General features: G+C 37.0%; 2 protein-coding genes across 2 annotated transcripts; both read left to right on the top strand.

Moving 5' to 3' along the window:
- The first annotated feature begins 477 nt into the window (after window positions 1–477).
- LOC118570837 (olfactory receptor 9K2) lies at window positions 478–1,452 on the top strand. The gene has a single exon (XM_036169486.1). The coding sequence runs from the start codon at window positions 511–513 to the stop codon at window positions 1,450–1,452; it is 942 nt and encodes a 313-aa protein (XP_036025379.1). The 5' UTR covers window positions 478–510.
- A 20,947-nt stretch (window positions 1,453–22,399) lies between these two features.
- LOC118570923 (olfactory receptor 9K2-like) lies at window positions 22,400–23,374 on the top strand. The gene has a single exon (XM_036169656.1). The coding sequence runs from the start codon at window positions 22,433–22,435 to the stop codon at window positions 23,372–23,374; it is 942 nt and encodes a 313-aa protein (XP_036025549.1). The 5' UTR covers window positions 22,400–22,432.
- The last annotated feature ends 2,140 nt before the right edge of the window (window positions 23,375–25,514 follow it).

Here is a 25,514-nt window from a genome sequence, read left to right as displayed (position 1 = left end):
TACATATGGACTTATACATCTGTAAGGACTTTAAGAACACAGTTTTAGAATTATTCACTGGGTACTCTAAGTTAAACCTCAACTTCTTATAAATTTGAATACCAAGGTGATTGTACTTCTAAACCCAAACTATGTAAACTGTTATCTGGATGGCATTTCTTAAATTATCCATGCTCACTTCCTGTTACTGCTTTATAATATTGAAATTAATGTATACAATAGCAAAGGAATGTTTGGATCAGTGGTACAGTAAATATGACAGGTATTTTAGGAAGAAGGCATTGTATAACATATTTAAGGGAAATGCTAAATTATTCCAATTTCAGAAATTTAAATTGAAAATAATATATAGAGTCTACACTAGCTGGTTGAATTCAGTTTAAGTTGAAGTATTTTGAAGCTAAAATTACTGACAGCCTTTTAAAGCCTGCTGTAGCAGCTGTTTGTAACACTGAAGGTCAAGCTAAGAGTTTGTTTATTTTGCCTTGTGCCTCTCATCAGATCTCCTCCATGGGTGACAGGGGAACAAGCAATCACTCAGGAGTGACTGACTTCATCCTTGTAGGCTTCAGGGTCGGCCCTGAGCTCCATATCCTCCTCTTCCTGCTATTTCTGCTTGTGTATGCCATGATCCTTCTAGGAAACATTGGGATGATGACCATTATTATGACCGATCCCCGGCTCAACACACCAATGTATTTCTTCCTAGGCAACCTCTCCTTCATCGACCTCTTCTATTCATCTGTTATTGCACCGAAGGCCATGAGCAACTTTTGGACTGAGAGCAAGTCCATCTCATTTGCAGGCTGTGTGGCTCAGCTCTTTCTCTTTGCACTCTTCATTGTGGCTGAAGGATTTCTCCTGGCAGCCATGGCTTATGACCGTTTCATAGCCATCTGCAACCCGCTCCTCTACTCTGTTCACATGTCCACACGTCTCTGTGCTCAGTTGGTGGCAGGCTGTTATTTCTGTGGTTGCATCAGCTCTGTTCTCCAGACCAGCATGACATTCACTTTGTCCTTTTGTGCTTCTCGGGCTGTTGACCACTTTTACTGTGATATTCGACCAATTCAGAGATTATCTTGTACTAACCTCTTTGTCCATAAAATAGTATCTTTTTCCTTGTCCAGCATCATTATCTTACCAACAGTCCTAGTCATTGTTGTTTCTTACATGTATATTGTGTCCACTGTTCTAAAGATACGCTCCACAGAGGGAAGGAAGAAAGCCTTCTCCACTTGTAGTTCCCACCTGGGTGTTGTGAGTGTGCTGTATGGTGCTGTCTTCTTCATGTATCTCACCCCTGACAGATTTCCTGAACTGAGTAAACTGGCTTCCTTGTGCTACTCCCTAGTCACACCTATGCTGAACCCTCTGATTTACTCTCTGAGAAACAAAGATGTTAAAGATGCTCTAAGCAAACTTCTAGACAAGAAAAAAATCAGTCTTTAATTGTTCTTCCTCTCTACCAGTGGTGTTTTGAGTGTTATTTCATACCTCTTATAATCAATATTTTCTTGTCTTATGCTATTAGTATGTAGCAAACCCTTATTAAATGTTACATATTTTCTTCTCTGAAATCTTGGACATCCTGGACATTGGAAAGTCATTCTTGATTATGCTCCCTTCTCACATCTCCAATGACAGCTTACTTCACAGAATCAGTATATATATTATAGTATTGAACAATATTTTAATGTTTCATTCTAATCACTTAATAATTTATCTAGTACTTATCTTTTTCATTGTCTTTCCACCTGTAGGCAACTTATAATGATAAGTTATTTTAAAATAAAACTTTTTATAATTTATAGTTTCATTAGTACTTTTAATTAGTTATTATATTTCAGCTTTATCAAATAGTTTATACTCAGGAAAGAACTTATAATAAGAAGAAACAAAATATAAATATCCTTTTCTATACATATTTACTTGGGAAATTGTCCCTAAGCACTGCAGGCATTGTGAGCTCTGAGACAGTGCTAGTTACTCGATTCTATTTCAATGAACCAAATTAGAAGATTAAAAAGCTGAAAATACTTTTGAGTGACCCTTCTCTCCATCTGATTGTTTATAATTCATTTTTTTTATTATTACTAGAGAATACTTAATGAAGGTTTAGAAGTAGTTGAGCCATTAAAATAGAACATATTCTAAAATTTACTCTTTAATCTACATAGACATAATTATTTATATCATAAATTTTGGTGAATACTCATGTTAATATTTTGGCATTATGGTAGACATAGCAGTAAGCCACTCTACTTTTTAGAGAGTTTGTAAATTAATTCATGAATTAAATCCTTAGACAAATAATTAATAATCATATAACTGTGCCAACAGTATTCTAAGAAAACACCAAGTAAAATTTCTGCAGACCAGTGGTTGGTATCAGTGAAAGTCCTCTTAGGTAATGCATCAGAAGAATTTAAATGGCCAGGAATTTTGCCTGGTCAGGAGTCCCAATATTTACTTGCATTGAAAACATGTCTGTTTTGAAATAGTATATTTTAAAAGCTACATGGATTATATATAGAAAAATTAACTGATTAATTATACAGGACTCAAAAAAGAATGTGTCTTCTAGTTTTTGAACTTGCAGGAGTGTTAATGGTGATAAAGTGAACAGTTAAAAAGTAAGTGAGCAGAACTGAGGTTGCAGCTCAGTGGTAGAATGCCTGTCTGGCATGAAGGAGGCTCTGAGCTTGAACTTCTGTACTACAAAGCAAACACAAAACCTAGTAACAACATTAAACACAAATTATCTATCATAAGTCAACAAAGGGGGTATTCCTCAGTTGACACTAGTGAGCACATGAGTGTGTGTGTACCCTATAGTTAATGTCACCTTTAATCATAAGAAATTAGGGCCAAAGGAAGGATGTCCCACCTTGGTATACCTTTTAAATCTTGTATTTCTTGCACTATCTTCTGTAACAACATAAGACAAAGAAATAAATGGTGATCTTTTCACATTTGTATGCTCAAGATTTATCTTCCAGTATCACGAATGTGACTATACAAAGTATAACAGGACATTTTTGAATATAGTCATTGAAAAGAGTAGAAAGAGCAGTTTCATTTTTTTTCTAGGTGTGATACATCTCCAGATAAGTTCAGTTCAGTTTTGAGAAATTATGTTTGTTCATGACTTCTGCCTTGGGAAGAATGAGTAGAGATCACATTTAAAGAATCAAATTTGGAAAACATAGGATATTATAAATACCACAGTTGCTTCTGCAAAAACTATACTATGATAGAAGTTAAAAAACCCAAGGTTCCAAACAGCCATCTCATGCACTAAGGACAGATCCTGGTTGCCTCCCAAACAGATCAAGCTAGTCAATGTTCTCACTTATCCAGAGGGCCTGATCCAGCTGGGGGCTCCATAGCCTTTGGATCATAATTCATGTGCTTCCATTCGTTTGGCTATCTGTCCCTGTGCTTTTTGCAATCTTGGATTCAACAATTCATGCTCTTGCAGGTTAAAATGAATCCCCAGGGGTGCCTTGATCCTAGAGGACATGGGAATGGAGGGGAGGGCCTGGGGGGAAGGTGGGGGTGGTTGCAGGAGGGGGGAGGGCAGGGGAACCCATGGCTGATGTATAAAATTTAAAACACATAATAATAAAGAAAAAATTATTTATTAAAAAAAGAAGTTAAAAAACCCAAAGCATAAAATTTCAACAAAATGTACTATGAATATTATAATAAATATATTATAAGATGATGTAATTTATAACAATAATATAGAATATGTATATATAGGGGATAGTGAATTATAAATTATTTTATGTATTCAGTTACCATTAACTAAAATTGGTTATTAATGTAGGATATTTCATGTAATCACCCTGGTAACTACAAAGTAAATAGCTACAGAAGACCATTGACTATGAGAATGGCATCAAGATACATCAATTCAGAGACAGGGGAAGATGTTAAATTACTTATATCAAGCACTCTATATCTCCACAAATCTCAAACCAATCAGATTTATGGCTGCAGGAAGACATGGGATATATCAAAAGGCAAAGGAGTCAGCAATATTAGGCAACAATAAATAATAGAGATCAAATTAAATGCATAATTGCTGAACTTGAGTTTTAGGGGAAACAAATTTTAAAATAGAACACTGAGGGAAATGATAGAGAGGGCTACAATCTCTACCACAGCAAAAAGAAAAGGATGACTCTTCATCCTAGCACATCCATTGTATTTGCTGTTGTTCAGAATAACAAGAAAATAGAATCAACCACGATGTCCATCAACAGATGGCTGGTTAATTAAAATCTAGTACAAGTAAAAATGGAATTTTCTTCAACTATAAAGAAAAATTAAATTATGGAAAATGTATGGAATTGAAAAATATTCTAGTAACCCAGGTTTATAAAGACAAGCATTAAACATTTTCTTTCATGTATAGATCCTAGTGTCTAAATGTTAATTGTGTATACTTAAGTGAGAGTAAATGTAGATGGAAAACTAGAAAGGAATTCATGTGTCAGAGGAAAAGAAGATTTAACAATTGGTCATTGAAAGGACAAGAAAATATGAATGAGGGAGAAAGAGAATTGCTGTGGGGAAAAGGGTACCTCTAGGGAAGAAGAGGCAGAGAGACAAGATAAGTGAGGATGGAATTGTATCTGACATGAATATGTACACAAGTCTTTACTGACATTATTTCTTTTCTTTAATAATGCATTTACAAAAAATCATATTATGTTATATACTTTTTTTTTTTTTTTTGACAGAAAGTCCAAGGAAATGCTTAGGTGTACTATCTGGCACTTTGCAAAAGTCAAGTTGCATGCCAAGCAGACCCTGTAGAATGGGTTCACTACTTCTCAAACCTACAAAACAGTTTGGTGGAATGAGACCATTCTGTGAGAAGCTTTGTAACTGAAATATTATATAGGGATAGCAAAAGACCATTCTTTCTTTCTTTCTTTCTTTCTTTCTTTCTTTCTTTCTTTCTTTCTTTCTTTTTTTTTGTTTTTGTTTTTTTGTTTTGTTTTGTTTTGTTTTATTTTATTTTTTGAGACATGGTTTCTCTGTGTAGCTTTGTGCCTTTCCTGGGGCTGGCCTGGAACTCACAGAAATCCATCTGTTTCTGCTTCCCGAGTGCTGGGATTAAAGGTTTGTGCCACCACCACCTGGCTGACCCTTCTTTCTTATGTCTACCCCAAAGTATCTCTTGCTAAGCACCACTCATTAGGCCAATGACCACCACAAGAGCTAGTGTGGGCCCAAGAGATTGGCAGACAATGAGGATTTAAACTTTCAAATGTAGATAAACTTGAGAATATAGTAAAAAAGCATGCAGCATTGGAAACTCAGAAAATGCCTATGTGCAGAGGAGTGCCGAAATGAACTCTGGATAGCACTGAATGTCAATACTAAAGGAGGTTCCTCAGGGCCCCAGTTAACACTCTTTTAACTACTAGGAATTCTTGGTGGGGGAGGGGGAGCACGAGTCAGGGGATGGGGTGGCGTGGGACCTCCACGTGTAGGACATCTACATAACAATTCCACTCAACATGCCATGTGGTGGTGACGCAGGCCTTTAATCCCAGCACCTGGGAGGCAGAGGCAGGCAGATCTCTGTGAATTCAAGGCCAGCCTGGGCTATAGAGTTAGTTCCAGGACAGCCAGGGCTACACAGAGAAACCCTATCTAAAAAAAAAAAAAAAAAAAAAAAAAAAAAAAATTCCACTCAACTCAAGGCAGACTGAGCAGAGACTGCAAGTACATTTTATGCGCTAACATGTTAGACTCAAAAAGACAAGCAGCCATTATAGATAATGTAAGAGTAAGCTCCAAGGGACAATTGGAAGGAAATTAAGAATCCATTTATATTTTTTTAAATCATTTTGATTCTTCTTTTAATTTTGTTGTGGCTTTCAGTTTCTTTGATCTGGCCTTATGATTGATATTTTTCTTTCTCCATGCTGATTTTATTGGTTGTGCCCTAAATGTTATCTCTTCTTCCCTCTCCCATGTACTCCTCTCATTCTATGTTCCTCTAACTTCCTTACCCTTCCTTGCCACCTTTTCCTTTTTACTTCTTAATTATCAATACTTTTAGCATTCATAATTTTAAAACTCTATCTGTATCCCAGATTCTTTCTTTTCAGATTTATTGAGAGTATAAACTATTGGCAGGAAAATGGTGGTACTGGAAGATCGTCAAGTAAAGGGAAACAAGCAGACACATACAAATAACAAAATCTATATCTAAAAAATCCACAACACGAAAACAGAATGGTTGTTTAGGAAGAAGTAGACCAGTGGGGTGAACAAGAAAGGATAATGTGGGGAAATGAATTTCATCAAAGTTTGTAATAGATACATGAAAAATTTATATTGAAATCTTTAATTTGTACAACAAACAGATATTTTAAAAGTTTAAAATATTATTTCACTTACAAAAAATAATCAACAAAGAATAAATAGATAAAATGGAAGAATCTTATTTTCTAATATAATCTATTAGTCTGTGTTTTTCTTCATTATGGAACTGAAACTATTAATATTAGCAGTATTATGGGAAAATGTATATTAACTCCTCTCATTTTGTTGATTTTGTGATTTTTATTCAGATCACTTTGATTACCTGTCTTGATTGTTTATCTGTTGCCCTGTGAACCTCTTGGATGTGTTTATTCTTATCTTCATATAGAAGTATTCCTTCTGGTATACTCTGTAAAGATAGCTTAGTTGTCATAAATTCCCTTGACCTGTTTTTAATATTTATATTTGTATTTTTTCTCTAATTTTAATAGATACTTTTGCTGGGTATAATAGTCTGAGTTGATAACTATTGTCTTCCATGACTTAGGCCCTTTCTAGGCCCTTTTGCTTTAAAAGTTTTCCACTGAATAATCAGTAATTATTCTGATGGGCCTGTTTTTATAAGTGACTTGATCTTTCTCTCTTGCAGCTTTCAATAGCCTTTCTTTATTTTGTGTTTTTAATGTTTTAACTATATTATGTCATATGGAGTTTCTTTCCTGCTCATCTATTTAGTGTTATGTAGGTGTTTCTGCCATTATGGGCATCTTTTTCTCTAGGTTTGGGAAATTTTATTCTATGATTTTATTAAAACTATTCCTATTAAACTATCAAATACATTACTACATGCTTTGTATGTAGTAATCTTCTCCTTCTATACTTATACTTCAAAGGTAAAGTCTTTTTATGAGCCAAATAATTTCTTTTATGATCTTGTATATGAAAAAAAAACAAAGTCATAAAATCAATAGATAAATGAATGGAGCTGGAAACAATAATTCTTAGGGAGGTATTCAAGACCCAGAAAGAAAACACATCATTTTTTTTTTTTTAATCTGTGAAAGTTAGCTTTAAATCTTTAGATAGTTTTGTTTTATTTGGCATACCCATCAAAACTGGGAAAGAGTAAGTGGCTATAGCAAGGATGACACTCAAGGGAGGTTAGATAGAAACCTGGAAACAAAGGGTAAAAAAGAATAGAGGAACAGAAAATGTTAAAGAGGTAGAGGATAGAAGGGCAGGGTAGAAGAGGGAATACAGGAAGGGATAACTACCACTAAAGTCCTTTCAAAAAATCTTAAGAAATTCTATTACTATAGAGTGGCCTAAAATATATATATAATAATGCCAGAAAGGGGTTATGTCTTAACAATTCCTGGCCAGAGAGGTCCCAAAGGCCCCTAAACATTACAGACCATTGCTAATGCTCTTGGTTCCATTTCATAACTTGACAGTAAGATCCTATTGCAGAAGAGAGTACATACTTGAGTCATACAACATCGAGAAATAAAACTGGTACTCACATGGAAACTTCATCTCCATTAGCTAGCTTCCATTGTGCCGGAAGGTGCTATGCATGTTACCAAGGGAGAGAATGTGTATCACTCTTATACATCTGTGAACCCTGTGAATTTTCAGATTAGATTTAAGACCTGGCCCATGAGATGAAATCCATACCTGGCATCATGATCAGGCCAAGAATCTGTGCCGAGAAAAGCCATATGTGGGCTGGAGAGATGGCTCAGAGGTTAAGAGCATTGGCTGCTCTTCTGGAGGTCCTGAGTTCAATTCCCAGCAACCACATGGTGGCTCACAACCATCTGTAATGAGATCTGGTGCCCTCTTCTGGCCTATAGGCATACATGCAGGCAGAACACTGTATGCATAATAAATAAATATTTTAAAAAAGAAAAGTCATATGCCCTAAGGAAGAACCTGGTACAATTATTCTGCTGAATGAACACAGTATTAAACCAAGACCCAGTGGTTTAATTAAATTAATTAATTAGTAAATTATTGTCAGGAAAATGAAACCAATTGCATAGAAAACAAAGCTAGTGCACATTGGCAAATAGGACTTCATGATATTAAGAGGTTTCTACAGAGTGCCTAAAACAATCAAGTGAACAGACAGCTTAGAGAGTGTGAGAAATTCTATGGTATCTACACATCTGACAGAGAGTTTATATCTAGTCTATGCAAAAGTAAAAAATAATTAACCCCTTTGAGAAATCAAAAAACATAGCCATCAAGCGGGATAATAAAAAGAATAGACATCTCAAGATATGAAGTGCAGATGGCCAAAAAAATATGAAAAAATATTTTAACCACACTGGCTGTAATGTTTTCTATTAATTCCCAACTTAGATCTATAATCATCTATAAGACAAGCCATGTGTATTTCAGTAACAGATTATCTAGATTAAGACAGTCTAGGAAAGAGGGACTATTTAGAATATATTTAATAAGATGAGAAGATCCAACTTACTGCAGTAGCAGCACCCCATGGTCTGAGATCTTCTGAATAAAAAGGAGAAAGAAAGCTCTGATAACAATAATCTTCTCTGCTTTTTGACTGTGGATGAAACATTCCTAATAACCTCTAGCTCCTGCTATCATTCGTTCTTCCCAAAGGTGTAATTTTAACTTTGAATTGTGAGCTAAAGTAAGCCAATCTTTTCTAGCATTGCTTTTGTTGAGAAATTTTATCACAGCAATAATTTTTTTTAATACAACATCCATCAGAGAAATGCAAACTGCAAGAGATTTCATCTGATCCTATTCAGACAGGAAAACAAAGATGGGATGGCAGCTGTCTCTAGGACCTAGGCCTCCAGGGGCAAAACCCATGCCCCTGTATTTTCACCTATCACTGCCCCAGGTGCAAGCCAGCAGGAAAGGCTCCTGTGGGCAGGCATCCCCACCAATACCCCCATTGGACCCTGCAATCTATAAGACCCACTCCCTGTTCCAAACCTACCCTTCCTCCTGCAACTTCAGTAGCTCCCTGAGACACAGAATCTGCTCTGATTAAATCAAGAGCTCCTCCAATTGGACCAAGAGTGGCTCCCTGAGACATAAATATAGCCAGCACAGATTGGACCAAGAGCAACTCCCTCAGACACAGACCCCTCCAATTGGAAGAAGAAATGAGTAGATGCCAGTGCAAAAATAATACAATAACATAAAGAGTAATATGGCACCACCAGAACCAAGTGGTTTTTCAACAGCAAGGCCTGAACATCACAGCGTAGAAGAAGCAGAAGAAGCAACCTTAAAAATAACTTTAGAACCCAGCATTCAGGAGACAGAGACAGGCAGATCTTTGTGAGTTCGAGGCCAGCATGGTCTACAGAGTGAGATCCAGGACAGGCACCAAAACTACACAGAGAAACCCTGTCTCATAAAACAAAACAAAACAAAAAAACTTTATGCAGATGATAGAGGCCTTTAAAGAGGAAATGAAAAATTTCCTTAAAAAATTGAGGAAAGACAAACAAAAAAAATGGAAGAAATCAATAAATACTTTAAAGAAAGCCAATAAAACTAAGGAAATGGATCTAGAAAAAAATCATCCTGAGTGAGGTAACCCAGACTCAGAAAGACAAACATGGTATGTACTCACTTATAGGAGGATATTAGTTGTAAAACAAAGGGTAACTAACTAGACTGCTACCCACAACTCCAGGAAGGCTACCTAGAAAACAGGACCCTAAGAAGGACACAGGGATTGCCCAACAACAGAGAAATGGATGAGATTTACATGAGCAAACTGGATGTGGGGGTGGGGACTAATGGAGGGTAAGGGTAGAAGGAAAGAGAGCTTAGGGGAGCGGGAGATCCCAGCTGGATCAAAAACAGAGAGGGAGAACAAGGAAAAAGAGACCATGATAAATGAAGTCCCCATGAGAATAGGAAGAAGCAAAGAGCTAGAGAGGTCCCCAGAAATCCACAAAGATACCTCCACTATAGACTACTGGCAATGGTTGAGAGAAAGCCCGAACTGACCTACTCTGGTGATCAGATGGCCAAACACCCTAACTGTCATGCTAGAAATCTCATCCAATGACTGATGGAAGCGGATGCAGAGATCCACCACCAGGCCCCAGATGGAGCTCCGGGAATCCAATTGGCGAGAAAGAGGAGGGATTGTATGAATGAGAATTGTTGAGACCATGATTGGAAAAAGCACAGGGACAAATAGCCAAACTAGTGGAAACACATGAACTATGAACCAATAGCTAAGGAGCCCCCAGCTGGATCAGGCCCTCTGGATAAGTGAGACAGTTGATTAGTTTGAACTGGGACCTGTCCTTAGTATATGAGCTGGCTGTTTGGAACCTAGGGCCTCTGCAGGGACACTTTGCTCAGCCTTGGTGAAGGGAGGAGGGGACTGGACCTGCCTGGACTGAATCTACCAGGCTGAGCTAAATCCCCAGTGGAGTCCTTGCCCTGGAGGAGATGGGAATGGGGGGTTGGGTGGGGGGAGGTGCTGCGGGCCGCAGGAATATATCATAAGAACTCAGCTGGTTATGGCAAAGTCATTACCTGGAGAAATTAGGGAATTCCTCCAGAGGAAGCCAAATCCCAAGGAGTTTTTGGTGTTACTTGGCTTGTTATATAAGAGTTGTATTCTGTTATGAAAATCATGTGTGCCTTCATAGTTTTCCCAATTGATTTTTCCCTAAGAAGAGCTAACAGTGTGGACTAATCACTCTCTGGACATCCACATTTCAGGAATTTGGAGAACAGCCTCAGGAAAGGCTTTCTCTGGAATCAGATATCTCCCTTAGCTACTTTCAAGGACTACAGGAAGCACCGCCCAGGTGGGCGCCCAACTTCTGAGGACTAACAATAGCAGCCCATGTGCAAGTCTCCTGACTTAAATTCCACAAGGAGACACCGCCCAGGTGGGCGCCCAACTTTCAAGGACTAACAGTGATAGCAGCCCACATACAAGTCTCCTGACTTAAGGTAAATTCCACAAGGGGACACCACCTAAGTCAGGTGGACATTAAATAATACCTTTATACATTTTAGCTCAGACCCTCCCTTTACATACTGGGACTTCCAGGGCATAGGACAGAGAAGAGAAAAGAGAATGGAAGAACTAGATGGGTAAGAACTTGAGAGGAACAAACCGAGATGGGGAGAACTAGATTGAAGGACTAGAAGAGAGTACTAGAGGAATGAGATGGAAGATGAGGAAGAGCTAGATGGGGAAGAACAAAATGAGAAGGACCTAGATGAGGCAGAATTAAGATGAGAGAATTAAGATGGAACTTAAGAAGGAGCAGTAGATACAGAGAGAAATCAGGCAAGAAAGGAACTAGGCACGAGAACAGAACTGAAGCTGTGTATATAGGATGTTATGACAGAGGAATTAAAGCAAGTGGACTATAGAGCTCGGTGTGTTGAGATTCTATTTCCTGAATTTAGACCTTTCCATTAGTAGTTCTCTCTCCTGAGCCCCTGGGATGTATAATATTGAGGCTGGTTCCTTTAATATTATGGGGGGGGGGGAGGCTGGAGGAGGGAGGACAGGGGAATCTGTGGCTGATATGTAAAATTAAATTAAATTATAAAATAAATGAAAAAAAAAAAGAAAACCAAGAAAAAACAAACAGGTGAAGGAAACAGTTCAAGACCTAAAAATTGAAATAGAAGCAATGAAGAAGACACAAACTGACGGAATGCTAGAAATTAAAAATCTGAGTAAATGAATAGGAACTACAGATGCAAGCATAACCCAGAGAATACACGAAATGGAAGAGAAAATCTCTGGAGTGGAGGATATGATAGAGAAAATAAATTAATCAATCAAAAACAAACAAACAACAACAACAAAAAAAACCAAAACACTAAAGCCAAAAAAGTCATAACATAAAATGTCCAGGAAATCTGGGATACCATGAGTAGGCAAAACTTAAGAATAATAGGGATATAAGGAGGAGGAGAATACCAACACAAAGGCACAGAAAATATATTCAACAAAATCATAGGAGAAAACTTTCCCAACCTAAAGAAAGAAATGCCTATGAAGATACAAGAAGCTTACAGAACACCAAATAGACTGGACCCCCAAAAACGTCCCCTTGCCACATAGTAATCAAACCACTAAACATACAGAATAAGGAAAAAATATTAAGAGCAGCAAAAGAAAAAGGCCAAGTGACTTACAAAGGCAGACACATCAGAATAAAACTCAATTTCTCAATGGAGACTCTAAAAGCCAGAAGGTCCCGAATAGACGTTTTGCAGACACTAAGAGACCATGGATGCCAGCCCAGACTACTCTACCCAGCAAAACTTTCAATCACCATAGATGGAGACAAAACCAGATTTAAACAATACCTATCCACAAATCCAGCCCTACAGAAACCACTGGAAAGAAAACTCCAACCTAAGGAAGCTAAATGCACCCATGGAAACACTGGCCATAGATAATCCCACTGCACCAATCTCAAATAAGGAAAATACACACACACAGTACCAACAAAAAAAAAAAAAATAGGAATTAACAATCACCGGTCATTAATACCACTCAATATCAATGGACTCAATTTGCCTATAAATAGACACAGGCTAACAGAATGGATACCAAAACAGAATCCATCCTTCTCCTGCATACAAGAAACACATCTCAACTTCAAAGACAGATACTACTGCAGAGTAAAAGGTTGGGAAAAGGCTTTCCAATCAAATGGACTTAAGAAACAAGCTGGTGTAGCTATCCTAATATCTAACAAAATAGACTTCAAACAAAAATCAATCAAAAAAGATTGGGAAGGACATTACATATTTATCACAATAAAATCCATCAAGATGAAGTCTTAATTCTGAACATTTATGCCCCAAATACAAGAACACCCACATATGTAAAAGAAACATTACTAAAGCTTAAATCGCACATCAAACTCACACACTAATAGTAGGAGACTTCCACACTCCACTCTCACTGATGGACCTGTCTGCCAGACAGAAACTTAACAGAGAAATAAGAGATCTAACAGGTGTTATGACTCAAATGGACTTAATAGATATCTATAGAACATTCTACTGTAACACCAAAGAATATACCTTCTTCTCAGCACCCCATGGAACCTTCTCTAAAATTGATCATATATTCAGTCACAAAGCAAATCTCTCCAGATACAAAACAATTGGGATAACATCCTGTGTTTTATCAGCCCATCATGGCTTAAAGTTAGATTTAAACAACAACACAAATTACAGAAAGCCTACAAACTCATGGAAACTGAATAATGCTCAACTGAATCACTAATGGGTCAAGGAAGAAATAAAGCAAGAAATTAAAGACTTCCTAGAGATCAATGAAAATGAATGTACAACATACCCAATCTTATGGGACATAGCACAAAATGCCCATATAAAGAAGTTAGAGCAATCTCACACTAGCAACTTAACAGCACACCTGAAATCTTTAGAACAAAAAGAAGCAAACTCATCCAGGAGGTATAGACACCAGGAAATAATCAAATTGAAGGCTGAAATCAATAAAATAGAAACAAAGAGAACAATACAAAGAATCAGTGAAACAAAAAGTTGGTTCTTTGAGAAAATTAACAAGATAGACAAGCCCTTATACAAACTAACCAAAAGGCAGAGAAAAATATCCAAATTAACAAAATCAGAAATTGAAAGGGAGACATAACAACAGACAACAAGGAAAGAAATCCAGAGAATCATCAGGTTATATTTCAAAAACCTGTATGTGGTGATATATGTGTATCAAATAAAGCTAGCCTGAGGATCAGAGGTCAGAGCTAGCCACTAGATTAAATACAGAAGCCAGGTGGTTGTGGCACACACCTTTAATCCTAGCATTCAGGAGGCAGAGATCCATCTGCATCTTTGTAAGGCACATACAGCATGAGGAGACAAGAACTAGAGGGCCTTTTGGTTGAAGCCTTTTGGCTGAGAGCTTTTTCACCTGAGGTTTCAAAGACATTCAGTCAGAGGATTCATAGAGTTGGCAAGGTGAGAAGTTTCTCTACTGGCTTGTTCAAAAGAACAAAAGAGAGCTAAAAGTCTCTGATCTTTCAGGTTTTACTTAAATATCTGGCTCCAGATTTTTTATTATAAGACAATTTAGGATTTGTGCAACATCTGTATTTACAAAATTGGAAAATCTAAAAGAAACAGACAATTTTCTGGATAGGTACCACATACTAAAATTAAATCAAGATGAGATAAACAATTTAAACCAACCTAGAACATTAAAGGAAATAGAAACAGTCATTAAAATTCTCCCAATCAAAAAGAGCCCAGGAACAGATGGTTTCAGTGTAGAATTCTACCAGAATTTCAAAGAAGAGCCAGTACCAATATGCTTCAAACTGTTCTGAACAATAGAAACAGAAGGAACACTGCCAAACTCTTTTTATGACGCTACATTTACCCTGATACCCAAACCACACAAAGATGCAGCAAAGAAAGAGAATTACAGAACAATCTCCCTCATGAACATTGATGTAAAAATACTCAATAAAATACTGGCAAACCAAATCCAAGAACACATTAAAAAAAAATCATCCACCATGATCAAGTAGGCTTCATACCAGAGGTGCATGGATGGCTCAACATATGAAAATCTGTCAATGTAATAATCCACCATATAAACAAACTGAAAGAAAAAAACCCACAGGATCATCTCATTAGATGCTGAAAAAGCATTTGACAAAATTCAACACCCTTTCATGATAAAGGTCTTGGAGAGATCAGGAATACAAGGAACATGCCTAAACATAATAAAGATAATTTACAGCAAGCCAACAGCCAGCATCAAATTAAATGGAGAAAAAAAATCAAAAAATCAAAGCAATTCCACTAAAATCAGGAATAAGACAAGGCTGTCCACTCTCCCCATATTTATTCAATATAGTACTTGAAGTTCTAGCTAGAGCAATAAGACAACAAAAGGAGATCAAAGGGATACAAATTAAAAAGGAAGAAGTCAAACTTTCACTATTTGCAGACAATATGATAGTATACATAAGTGACCCCAGGTAACTTCAGCAGCTTCAGTAAGGTGGCAGGATACAAGATTAACACACACACACACACACACACACACACACACACACACACACACACACAAATCAGTAGCTTTCTTACATACAAATGATAAATGGACTGAGAAAGAAATCAGAGAAACATCACCTTCACAATAGCCACAAATAAAATAAAATACCTTGGGGTGCTGTGGGATAATGCTTTTGTATACTGATTTAATAAAACACTGATTGGCCAGTAGTTATGCATGAAGTATAGGTGGCATAAGCAGACAAGGAATGCTGGCAAGAGGAAGAGCAGAGTGAGGAGATGCCAGCCCTGCCGTCCCAGGGAGCAGCATGTGAGGGCACACAGGTAAAGCCACAGAATACGTGGCAACATATAGATGAACAGAAATGGGCTAAATTTAAGTGGAAGAGCTGGTCAATAGTTAGCCTGAGTTAATGGCTGAGCAGTTTTAATTAATATTAGCCTCTGTGTGTTTACTTGAGTCTAAGCAGCTGTGGACTGTGCGGGGCACAGAAAAACTTTCAGCTACTTTGGGATAACTCTAAGCAAGTGAAAGACTTGTATGACAATAATTTTAAGTCCCCAAAAAAAGAAAGTGAAGAAGATATCAGAAAATAGAAGGATATCCCATGCTCATGAATAGGTAGGATTAACATAGTAAAAATGGCAATCTTACCAAAAGCAATCTACAGATTCAATGCAATCCCCATCAAAATCCCAACACAATTCTTCACAGACATTGAAAGAACAATATTCAATTTCATATGAAAAAAACAAAAAACAAAAAACTCAGGCTTGCTAAAACAATCCTGTACAATAAAGTAACCTCTGGAGGCATCACCTTCCTTGAACTCAAGCTCTGCTATAGAGTTATAGTAGTAAAAACAACTTGTTACTGGAATAAAAATTGACATGTAGACCAATGGAATCAAACTGAAAACCCTGACATTAATCTGCATATCTATAAGCACCTGATTTTTGACAAAGAAGCCAAGACTGTATAATGGAAAAAAGAAAGCATCTTCAACAAATGGTGCTGGCATAACTGGATGTTAACATGTAGAAGATTACAAGTAGATCCATATCTGTCACCATGCACAAAACTCAGGTCTAAGTGGATCAAGGACCTCAACATAAATCTAGTTACATTGAACCTGATAGAAGAGAAAGTAGGAAGCAGCCTTGAACGCATTGGCACAGGAGACCATTTCTTAAATATAACACCCACTAGCACAGACATTGAGAGTAAAAATTAATAAATGGGACCTCCTGAAACTGAGAAGCTTTTGTAGAGGGGGACATAGTAAATAAGACAAAACAATAGCCTATAGAATGGGAAAAGATCTTTACCAACCACACATCTGGCAGAGGGCTGATCTCCAAAATATATACAGAACTCAAGAAACTAGACATCAAAATACCAAACAATCCAAATTGAAAAATGGGCTATAGAGCTAAATAGAGAATTCTCAACAGAAGAATCTCAAATGGCTAAAAGACATTAAGGAATTGCTCGACATCCTTAGTCATTAGGGAAGTGAAAATCAAAACAACATTGAGATACCATCTTACACCTGTCAGAATGGCTAAGATCAAAAACGCTGATGACAGCTGATGTTGGAGAGAATGTGGAGCAAGAGGAACACTCCTCCACTGTTGATGGGAGTGCAAACTTGTACAGTCACTTTGAAAATCAGTATGTCTGTTTCTCAGAAAATTGGAAATCAATCTACCTGAAGACTGAATGATACCACTCTTGGGCATATACCCAAGGAATGCTCAATCCTACCACAAGGACACTTGCTCAACTATGTTCATAGCAGCATTATTCATAATAGCCAGAACCTGGAAACAACCTAGATGTCCCTCAACTGAAGAATGAATAAAGAAAATGTGGTACATATACACAATGGAGTACTACTCAGCAGAGAAAAACAATGACATCATGAAATTTGCAGGCAAATGGATGGAACTAGAAAATATCATCCTGAGTGAGGTAACCCAGACTCAGAAAGACAAACATGGTAAGTACTCACTCGCTCATAAGTGGATACTAGATGCAAAGCAAAGGATAACCAGACTACAACCCACAGCTCCAGAGAAGCTAGGTACCAAGGAAGCCTCTAAGTGGGATGCATGGATCACCCTGGGAAGGGGAAATCAATGATACCTCCTGAGTAAACTGGGGGTGAGGGGGGGAATTGAGGGTAAAGGATGGTGGATGAGAACATAAGGGAACAGGATGATTAACCTGGAACAGGGATAGAGTGGGAGAGCAATGAAAGAGATATTGTGATGGAGACATCATGGGAATAGGGAGAAACCTAGTGCTAGGGAAGTTCCCAGGAATCCAAAAGCATGACCCCAGCTTAGAGTACTAACAACAGTGGAGACGGTGCCTGAGCTAGTCTACCCCAGTAATTAGATTGATGAATACCTTAACTGTCATCATAGAGCCTTCATCCAGTAACTGATGGAAACAGATGTAGAGATCCACAGCCAGGCACTAGGCTGAGCTCTAGAAGTCCAGTCGAAGAAAAGGAAGAGGTAGTCTATGAGCAAGAGGCATCAAGATCACGATGGGGAAAGTTACAGATATAAAGGAACCAAGCTAGTGGGAACTCATGAAATTTAGACCAAGAGCTGTGGAGCCTGCATGGGACTGGACTAGGTCCTCTGCATAAGTGAGACAGTTGTAGAGCTTGGTCTGTTTAAGCCCCCCCACCTCCCCACCCCCACCCCGGCAGTGGGAATAGGATCTATGCCTGTTGCATGAACTGGCATTTTGGAGCCCATTATCTATGGTGGGACTTCTTGCACAACCTTGATGCAGGGAGGAAGGGCTTGGACCTGCCTCATCTGAATGTACCAGGCTTTACTGACTCCCCATGGGGGGGGGGCTTATCTTTTCCGAGGAGGGGCTAGGGGGTAGGCTGGGGGAGAAGGCTTGGGGAGGGGCAGGAGGAGGAGTGGGAGGGAGATCTGTGATTGGTATTTAAAATGAACAAAAGTTTCTTAATAAAAAAATAAAGTAAAAAATAAAAAAAGAAAGAATTTAGAGAGTGATAGAAGACACCAGATGTCAACTTATGGCCTCTGTATGTGAAGGAGCTTTGGACTAGCTGTACATATTAGGACTCCCTGAGTACCAGTATGTTCTCCATTTTGCTTATTCATTTTCCTGGTTTATATTTGATATATTTATAGCATCACAGTTTTTAAAACACAAATTGTGAATTTTTTGCCAATACTAGAAGAGATCCTAAAATCATTTAAAATATACAATTGATGAGAAATCATTAAACTGATATGTGACAACATGATAGGTGGAGAAACACCTTTCAGGCAACTAAGTTTAGAAGTAAACCCAAGTTTAAATATAGATAGCCATTATTAAATTCCACTTATGAGCTAGACGGCCTTTGCTAGACATTGTCCATACACTAGTCTCTATTTTTATATATTTTATCATAAGACATAATTGAAAACAGGGAGACATTTTAGTGAATGAAATTCCAGAATAGGACAGAAATTAATTTTGTGTGTCTGATCAAGATTTTGTTACTTTATTATCTGTTTCCCCTTCCTTATAAAAACTTATGTCATAAAGGTAAACTGAAAGTTTCCTTTTCTTTGTAGAATTTCCTTCCAGAAGATCCTGTTTGTCAGCCTAAGAGGATTCACAGAGGGAAAGAAAATTCTGTATTTTACATCTGATACAAATTTTGTATTACTTAATCTTCTAGATCATCAGTATTCCTCTTGACTTTTTGTTCTGGATCACAGAACAAATTCCTTCTCTCTCTGGAGTTCTGTCTCCCAGAGGGTGAGAGAAATCTTACTGTTGTAATTGTCTGAAAACATTGCCCTGTTATTCCAAGTCCAAAGCCCTCATGAATAACTGTGCTTTAAGCTTTGGCAGACTTATTAGAGAAACCATATGGTCAGGGCCTTTACTTATCTACATATGACAGCCAATCTCCCTTCCTTATAAGTGTACAAGAATCCAAAGATGCAGAGGAAGGCTGCATTGCCTTTTGCAGTTTCATAACACAATTCCCCAAATTAGCTCAACTCTGACAGAAAATTCACTTTATTCTCTTCTGAAATAGACCTCAGAAAATTTTCAAGAATTCAACAGCTAAAGGGCAGTTTAGTTCATGAAGTTACAAGGAACATACGCGACACTTTTTCTCTAAAAAGGTGCTACTCTAAAAGTAGGATAATGAATATGCGTTTGTAGAATGGATTAATCTTAATCTCAAAGTAATTTTTCAACAGATTAACTTTTTGTTTGCCATTTGTGGAACTAAAACAAACAACATAAAAAAGGGGAGCATCATAATTCTGTTTCATCTTTAACAGAATCTGAAAAACTACCATCCTACACAAGGTAAAAGTAACTTTTACAACATTTGAGACTTGACAAATTATACATGCTGCAAACTGACTCTTGTTTGTTAGGTCCTCTGGAAAGAATTCCTTTCACAAGGTAGAATTTACTAATGTTTCTGTTGTTATAAACTATCTAATTCATAGCATAAGTTTATTGAATATTGCCCTCATTCTGAATCCTCATATCATTCAGCTATTACCGATTAGCCATGATAGATATGTGTTCCAATGATTAATTTCCATTTCTAGACTCAGCGTGCCATGGTGATAGTAAATATATAGAGAACACTTGAAATTGATCTCAAGAAAGCTATTGCCAAAGAGAGAGTAATATTAAAAATTTAATATGAAAACACAATGTAGAATGAGCTATAGCAATAAATATTATCAATTTATAGCAATAAATCTTGAAAATTAAAATAGTATTTATTCTTACCTGTAGACAAGATATTAAAGAAAAGTGAAAAAAATACGTAGCTTTAAAAATTATTTTATGACTACTTCAGGCTCTTTCTCTACTGAGATATCTTACTTTTCTTTGGCCTGAGAAGTATAATCTAGCATACCTAATTACTTACTAAGTTAATGAATATTCTACTTTCAACATTTAAAATAACTGTAGAAATAACATATCGTGCTACTGTTTTTATACTCATATTTTATTCTCAGCTAATGTAAATAAATTTCTTAAAGTAGTCTTCACTTGCTATAAACTTTTAATAGTTTCTGTGATTCCTGTATTTAACTTAGAATGGCTTATCACAAAGAGCTGTGTACATGTTATGAATTTTCAGCCTAATAATCACTAATTGTTTTGTTGTTTCTTGGGGGATACTGAAGTCTGATGGAAGGAATAACAGTTATCATTTATTGAATACTTTTCCATTATTTGTCAATGTGATTTATCTATCTATGTCATTCTATGTCCACAAAAGAACTTATCTTCCCTTTACATACAAAGATTCTGTGGCCCAAGGAATTTGCCCAAGGTTCCAGCTAAAAAGAGGGAGAAACTGATACAGAACCTATGTGTATATCACACAAAAGCCCCTGTTATTCACTGTGATATTACACAGACTTTCAGTTTCTTTGAGTCTACATATTCAATAATCATTCATAATATGTCTATATGATTCATATTTACTAATTAGTTCCCATTTCCCTGATGCTATTATATTATACTTACAATATATGGAGTAAGAGTCATAGAGGGTCTTAAGTAGGTTACTGTTAGGTGAGAAAATATGAAGATAATTTTAGAAAACACATTTTGACCCCAAATGAAGAATTAGGGAAATTCATATTAAAGATAAGTAAGTTTAACTTAATATTCAAGAACATGGAGCCAGGAACTAATTACCAGGAATCATTCATCAAAATACAAGTACAGTATACTCTAAGTCCTAAGAATGACCAATAACATGGATTCTACAGCTATATTTCTTCATGTCAAATTACAATTCTGACCACAGTAAATGAATTTCAAGATTTAATATGTTTTGTACCTCATTTATAAACATGAAATATAATACTATCTTCTAATTTTATTGCCTTATAGATTAAAGGAATATGACTGAAGCATTTAGGAAAATGCCTGGCATAATAAAATGCTACATTAATCTTTGTAGTAATTTTAATTATCCAACTAAAAAATGCAAAGTACAGACTGAAAAAAGGGTAGATTGCTTTATTAATAGAAGAATATAAAAAATCTACTTGAGATCTCTAAGAAATGAACTAGCATTATTCATATACAGGGAAATAAAAAAGGCAAATAATTATTCATACTTATGCATCATTTTTTCTGTTTTTAATCCTAAAGTACCATGTATATATGCTATAGGCCCCTTTTTATGTTGGAATCAAAAATACAGGAAAAAATCTTAATTAAAATATTGAGCCTGGAGACACAAATCAAGAGGTAGAGGTAAGGTAAGTACAAGATTTTCTAGACTTTACAGCAGGTTCAAGAGAAGAGTAGGAAATTAGCAAGACCTCAATACAAAGTGCAAGTAAAATGGGAAGGCATTGGCCTTCCTGGTAGAGTGCATATGGATGACCCATGAGATGCTAAGTTCAATTTCCAATAACATCAAAAAATGTACTAGTCTTTCTTCTAGTAGACAAATACTAGGACATGTGTTAAACATTTCTACAATTAGTTATATATTTGTAACCCACTATTTGTTTTTAGAACAAATAGGACAATGGATAGTGCAAGCTATTTTTAAAAAAATCACATTTGTGATATCTACTGAAACTCTTAAGTTAAAACTCCAAGCTTTCCCAAATTTAAATACTAAAGCCAACAATATCTCTAAAACAACACTTAAACTTCCTGAATGCCATTTCTTAATATATGGGTACTTTCATCTCAATATCACTTTATAATATTGAAGTCAGTATGTAAATAGGAAGAAAAGCATAGAACAGTGCTAATGAAAACATGAAAGGCATCAAATGCACAGGGTAAAGGCCTGATTCTGCCACTTTGGGAACTGGAAATAAATGTAGTTAGTATTTGGAATTCTGTATCACTTGCTTGAATTCAACTTGTCACAGTATTCCTATGAGGCTAACATTACAAATGATGATAGAACAGTATTGTAAACCCCTGTACTGTAGCAGCTGTTTGTAACCTGAAGGTCAAGCTAAGAGTTTATTTATTTTGCCTTGTGCCTCTCATCAGATCTCCTCCATGGGTGACAGGGGAACAAGCAATCACTCAGGAGTGACTGACTTCATCCTTGTAGGCTTCAGGGTCGGCCCTGAGCTCCATATCCTCCTCTTCCTGCTGTTTCTGCTTGTGTATGCCATGATCCTTCTAGGAAACATTGGGATGATGACCATTATTATGACCGATCCCCGGCTCAACACACCAATGTATTTCTTCCTAGGCAACCTCTCCTTCATCGACCTCTTCTATTCATCTGTTATTGCACCGAAGGCCATGAGCAACTTTTGGACTGAGAGCAAGTCCATCTCATTTGCAGGCTGTGTGGCCCAGATCTTTCTCTTTGCACTCTTCATTGTGGCTGAAGGATTTCTCCTGGCAGCCATGGCTTATGACCGTTTCATAGCCATCTGCAACCCGCTCCTCTACTCTGTTCACATGTCCACACGTCTCTGTGCTCAGCTGGTGGCAGGCTGTTATTTCTGTGGTTGCATCAGCTCTGTTCTCCAGACCAGCATGACATTCACTTTGTCTTTTTGTGCTTCTCGGGCTGTTGACCACTTTTACTGTGATAGTCGTCCCCTTCAGAGACTCTCCTGTTCTGACCTTTCCATACACAAAATAGTGTCTTTTTCTCTAGCTGGCATCATTATCTTACCCACTGCCTTAGTCATTGTCGTTTCTTACATGTATATTGTGTCCACTGTTCTAAAGATACGCTCCACAGAGGGAAGGAAGAAAGCCTTCTCCACTTGTAGTTCCCACCTGGGTGTTGTGAGTGTGCTGTATGGTGCTGTCTTCTTCATGTATCTCACCCCTGACAGATTTCCTGAACTGAGTAAACTGGCTTCCTTGTGCTACTCCCTAGTCACACCTATGCTGAACCCTCTGATTTATTCTCTGAGAAACAAAGATGTTAAAGATGCTCTAAGCAAACTTCTAGACAAGAAAAAATTCATTTTTTGATTTTTCTTCTCCTTCACCAGTAGTATTTTAAATACTGATTTCATACTTTTTGTGGCCAACAATGAGTTTTTATTCTAACTATTATAACAATGCTATTAGTAATCCGCCATATATGGTGCATATTCCTGAAATACAACACATTTGTCCCTCCAGTAATTCTTAAATTCTTGGACATACAGATGTTCTGGAAATAGCAGAAGCTTTTTATACATCATCCCTTCTTCCCATCTCTAATAACATTTTATTTCACACAATCATTGTGTGTTTCATAGTGTTTAAAATGTTTTAATCTTTACTGTATTTATTAAATAACTTTTAATCTAATGTTAACCTTATCAAATATTCTTCTGTCCCCCCTACATAGAATCTGGATAATCCACAAGGAGACAAATTTTACTTTTTAAAATATATTGGCTTTCTGTTTTTCACTTTATTAACATATAAAGTGCTCATCAAACTTCAGCTTGATGTGTATTTTACATGTATTCTACAAGAAAGTAATAATAATAATAATAATAATAATAATAATAATGAAGAAGAAGCTGTAAGTAACTTTACTACATACACTAACTTGAAATTTTCTTGAGAATGCCAGGCATTGTGAAGTTCTTTGGGCCACACAAAATACAAATCTGAATACAAAGAACTAACTTAGAAGATGAAGCATAGGCAAGTTTTGAGTACTCATTACCTCTGTTTGATCCTTCATAATAATGCCTTGTGTTAATTATTAATGGGGATATTTTTAAATATATAAAGTAGATGAACCACCGAAAAAGAAAGTTTTCTAAAATGTACTCCTCTAGATCTCTGTGTACATTTATTTAGTTGATTAATTTTTATTCAATAGATTTGAACATGTTTTTGGTAGCATGAAAGGCACAGGAATAGATCACTTCATTCTTTAAAAATTTCACAATATAGTATATGAGTCAAGTCTTTGTGCAATCAATTCCATATCAAAGGCTGTGTGCCAAAGATACTCTTTGAGATCACATTGTAAGGTAACTGGGAGCTTATGGTTGGTAAGCATGGATACTTTTCTTGGTCTGTGAGGAAAATGTATTTAAAAAGATTAAGATTGAAAGTAAGGAGATTTATGTTTTGGCTAATGTTGGTGCTGTGGGCTTAAAGTTTACTCATTTTCCCGAGGAAAAGGAAAATTAAAAAAAATCACAATTTGCACATAAAAACTAAAGTTAAAAGGACAAGTCAGCAAAAACTATGGGAAAAAGGATGCTCTCCATTTTTAAAACCAGCATCAATGGAGATTGTCTAAGCAGAAAAGCCAATGAGAAGAACTAAGTTAAAGATGTGCCTGCCCAATTCATCAGACCCTCTGTTTGGGCTTCAGCATCAGTAATAAAAATAAATTAAAGAGTTTTCAGTATGTTCATGTAAGAGAACACCTCAATTTTACAATTAGCATTTTAAATAAGATAAGTTGCATTATTCTTTTATACATACACACATATATATACATAAGATATATATATATATATATATCTTATAATTAACTTAATTTCATATATCAGCCTCGGATTTCCCCATCCTCCCTCCTCCCACCCCCAAACTCTCCCTCCCCAACCTACCCCCATTCCCACCTCCTCCCAGACAAGGTCTCCCCTGGGGAGTCAGCCCAGCCTGGTAGACTCAGTCAAGGCAGGTCCAGTCCCCTCCTCCCTACACCAAAGCTGAGCAAAGTGTCCCAGCATAGGTCCTAGGCTCCAAAAAGTCAGCCCATGCACCAAGGACAGGTCCTGGTCCCACTGCCTGGGGGCCTCCCAAACAGTTTAAGCTAATCAACTGTCTCACTTATCCAGAGGGCCTGGTCCAGTTCCATGGGATCTCTCTGCCATTGGTTCACAGTTCATGCGCTTCCACTAGTTTGGCTATTTGTCCCTGTGCTTCCTCCAACCACGGTCTCAATATCTTTCGCTCATACAATCTCTCTCTCTCTCTCATGGATTGAACTCTTGGAGCTCCACCTGGGGCTCGGCTGTGGATCTCTGCATCTGCTTCCATCAGACACTGGATGAGAGTTCTATCATGACAGCCAAGGTGTTCAGCCATCAGATCACCAGAGCAGGTCAGCTCAGGCACTCTCTCGACCATTGCCAGTAGTCTACAGTGGAGGTAT

This window comes from Onychomys torridus, chromosome 20 (genome assembly GCF_903995425.1).
Source record: "Onychomys torridus chromosome 20, mOncTor1.1, whole genome shotgun sequence".
Lineage (NCBI taxonomy): Eukaryota > Metazoa > Chordata > Mammalia > Rodentia > Cricetidae > Onychomys > Onychomys torridus.
Note: the sequence above shows the minus strand (reverse complement) of the source record. Positions and strands in the feature narration are given on the sequence as shown.

What these genes read in the sequence shown, in the direction of transcription:
- LOC118570837 (XM_036169486.1), top strand. Translation starts at nt 511, where the DNA reads ATGGGTGACAGGGGAACAAGCAATCACTCAGGAGTGACTGACTTCATC.
- LOC118570923 (XM_036169656.1), top strand. Translation starts at nt 22,433, where the DNA reads ATGGGTGACAGGGGAACAAGCAATCACTCAGGAGTGACTGACTTCATC.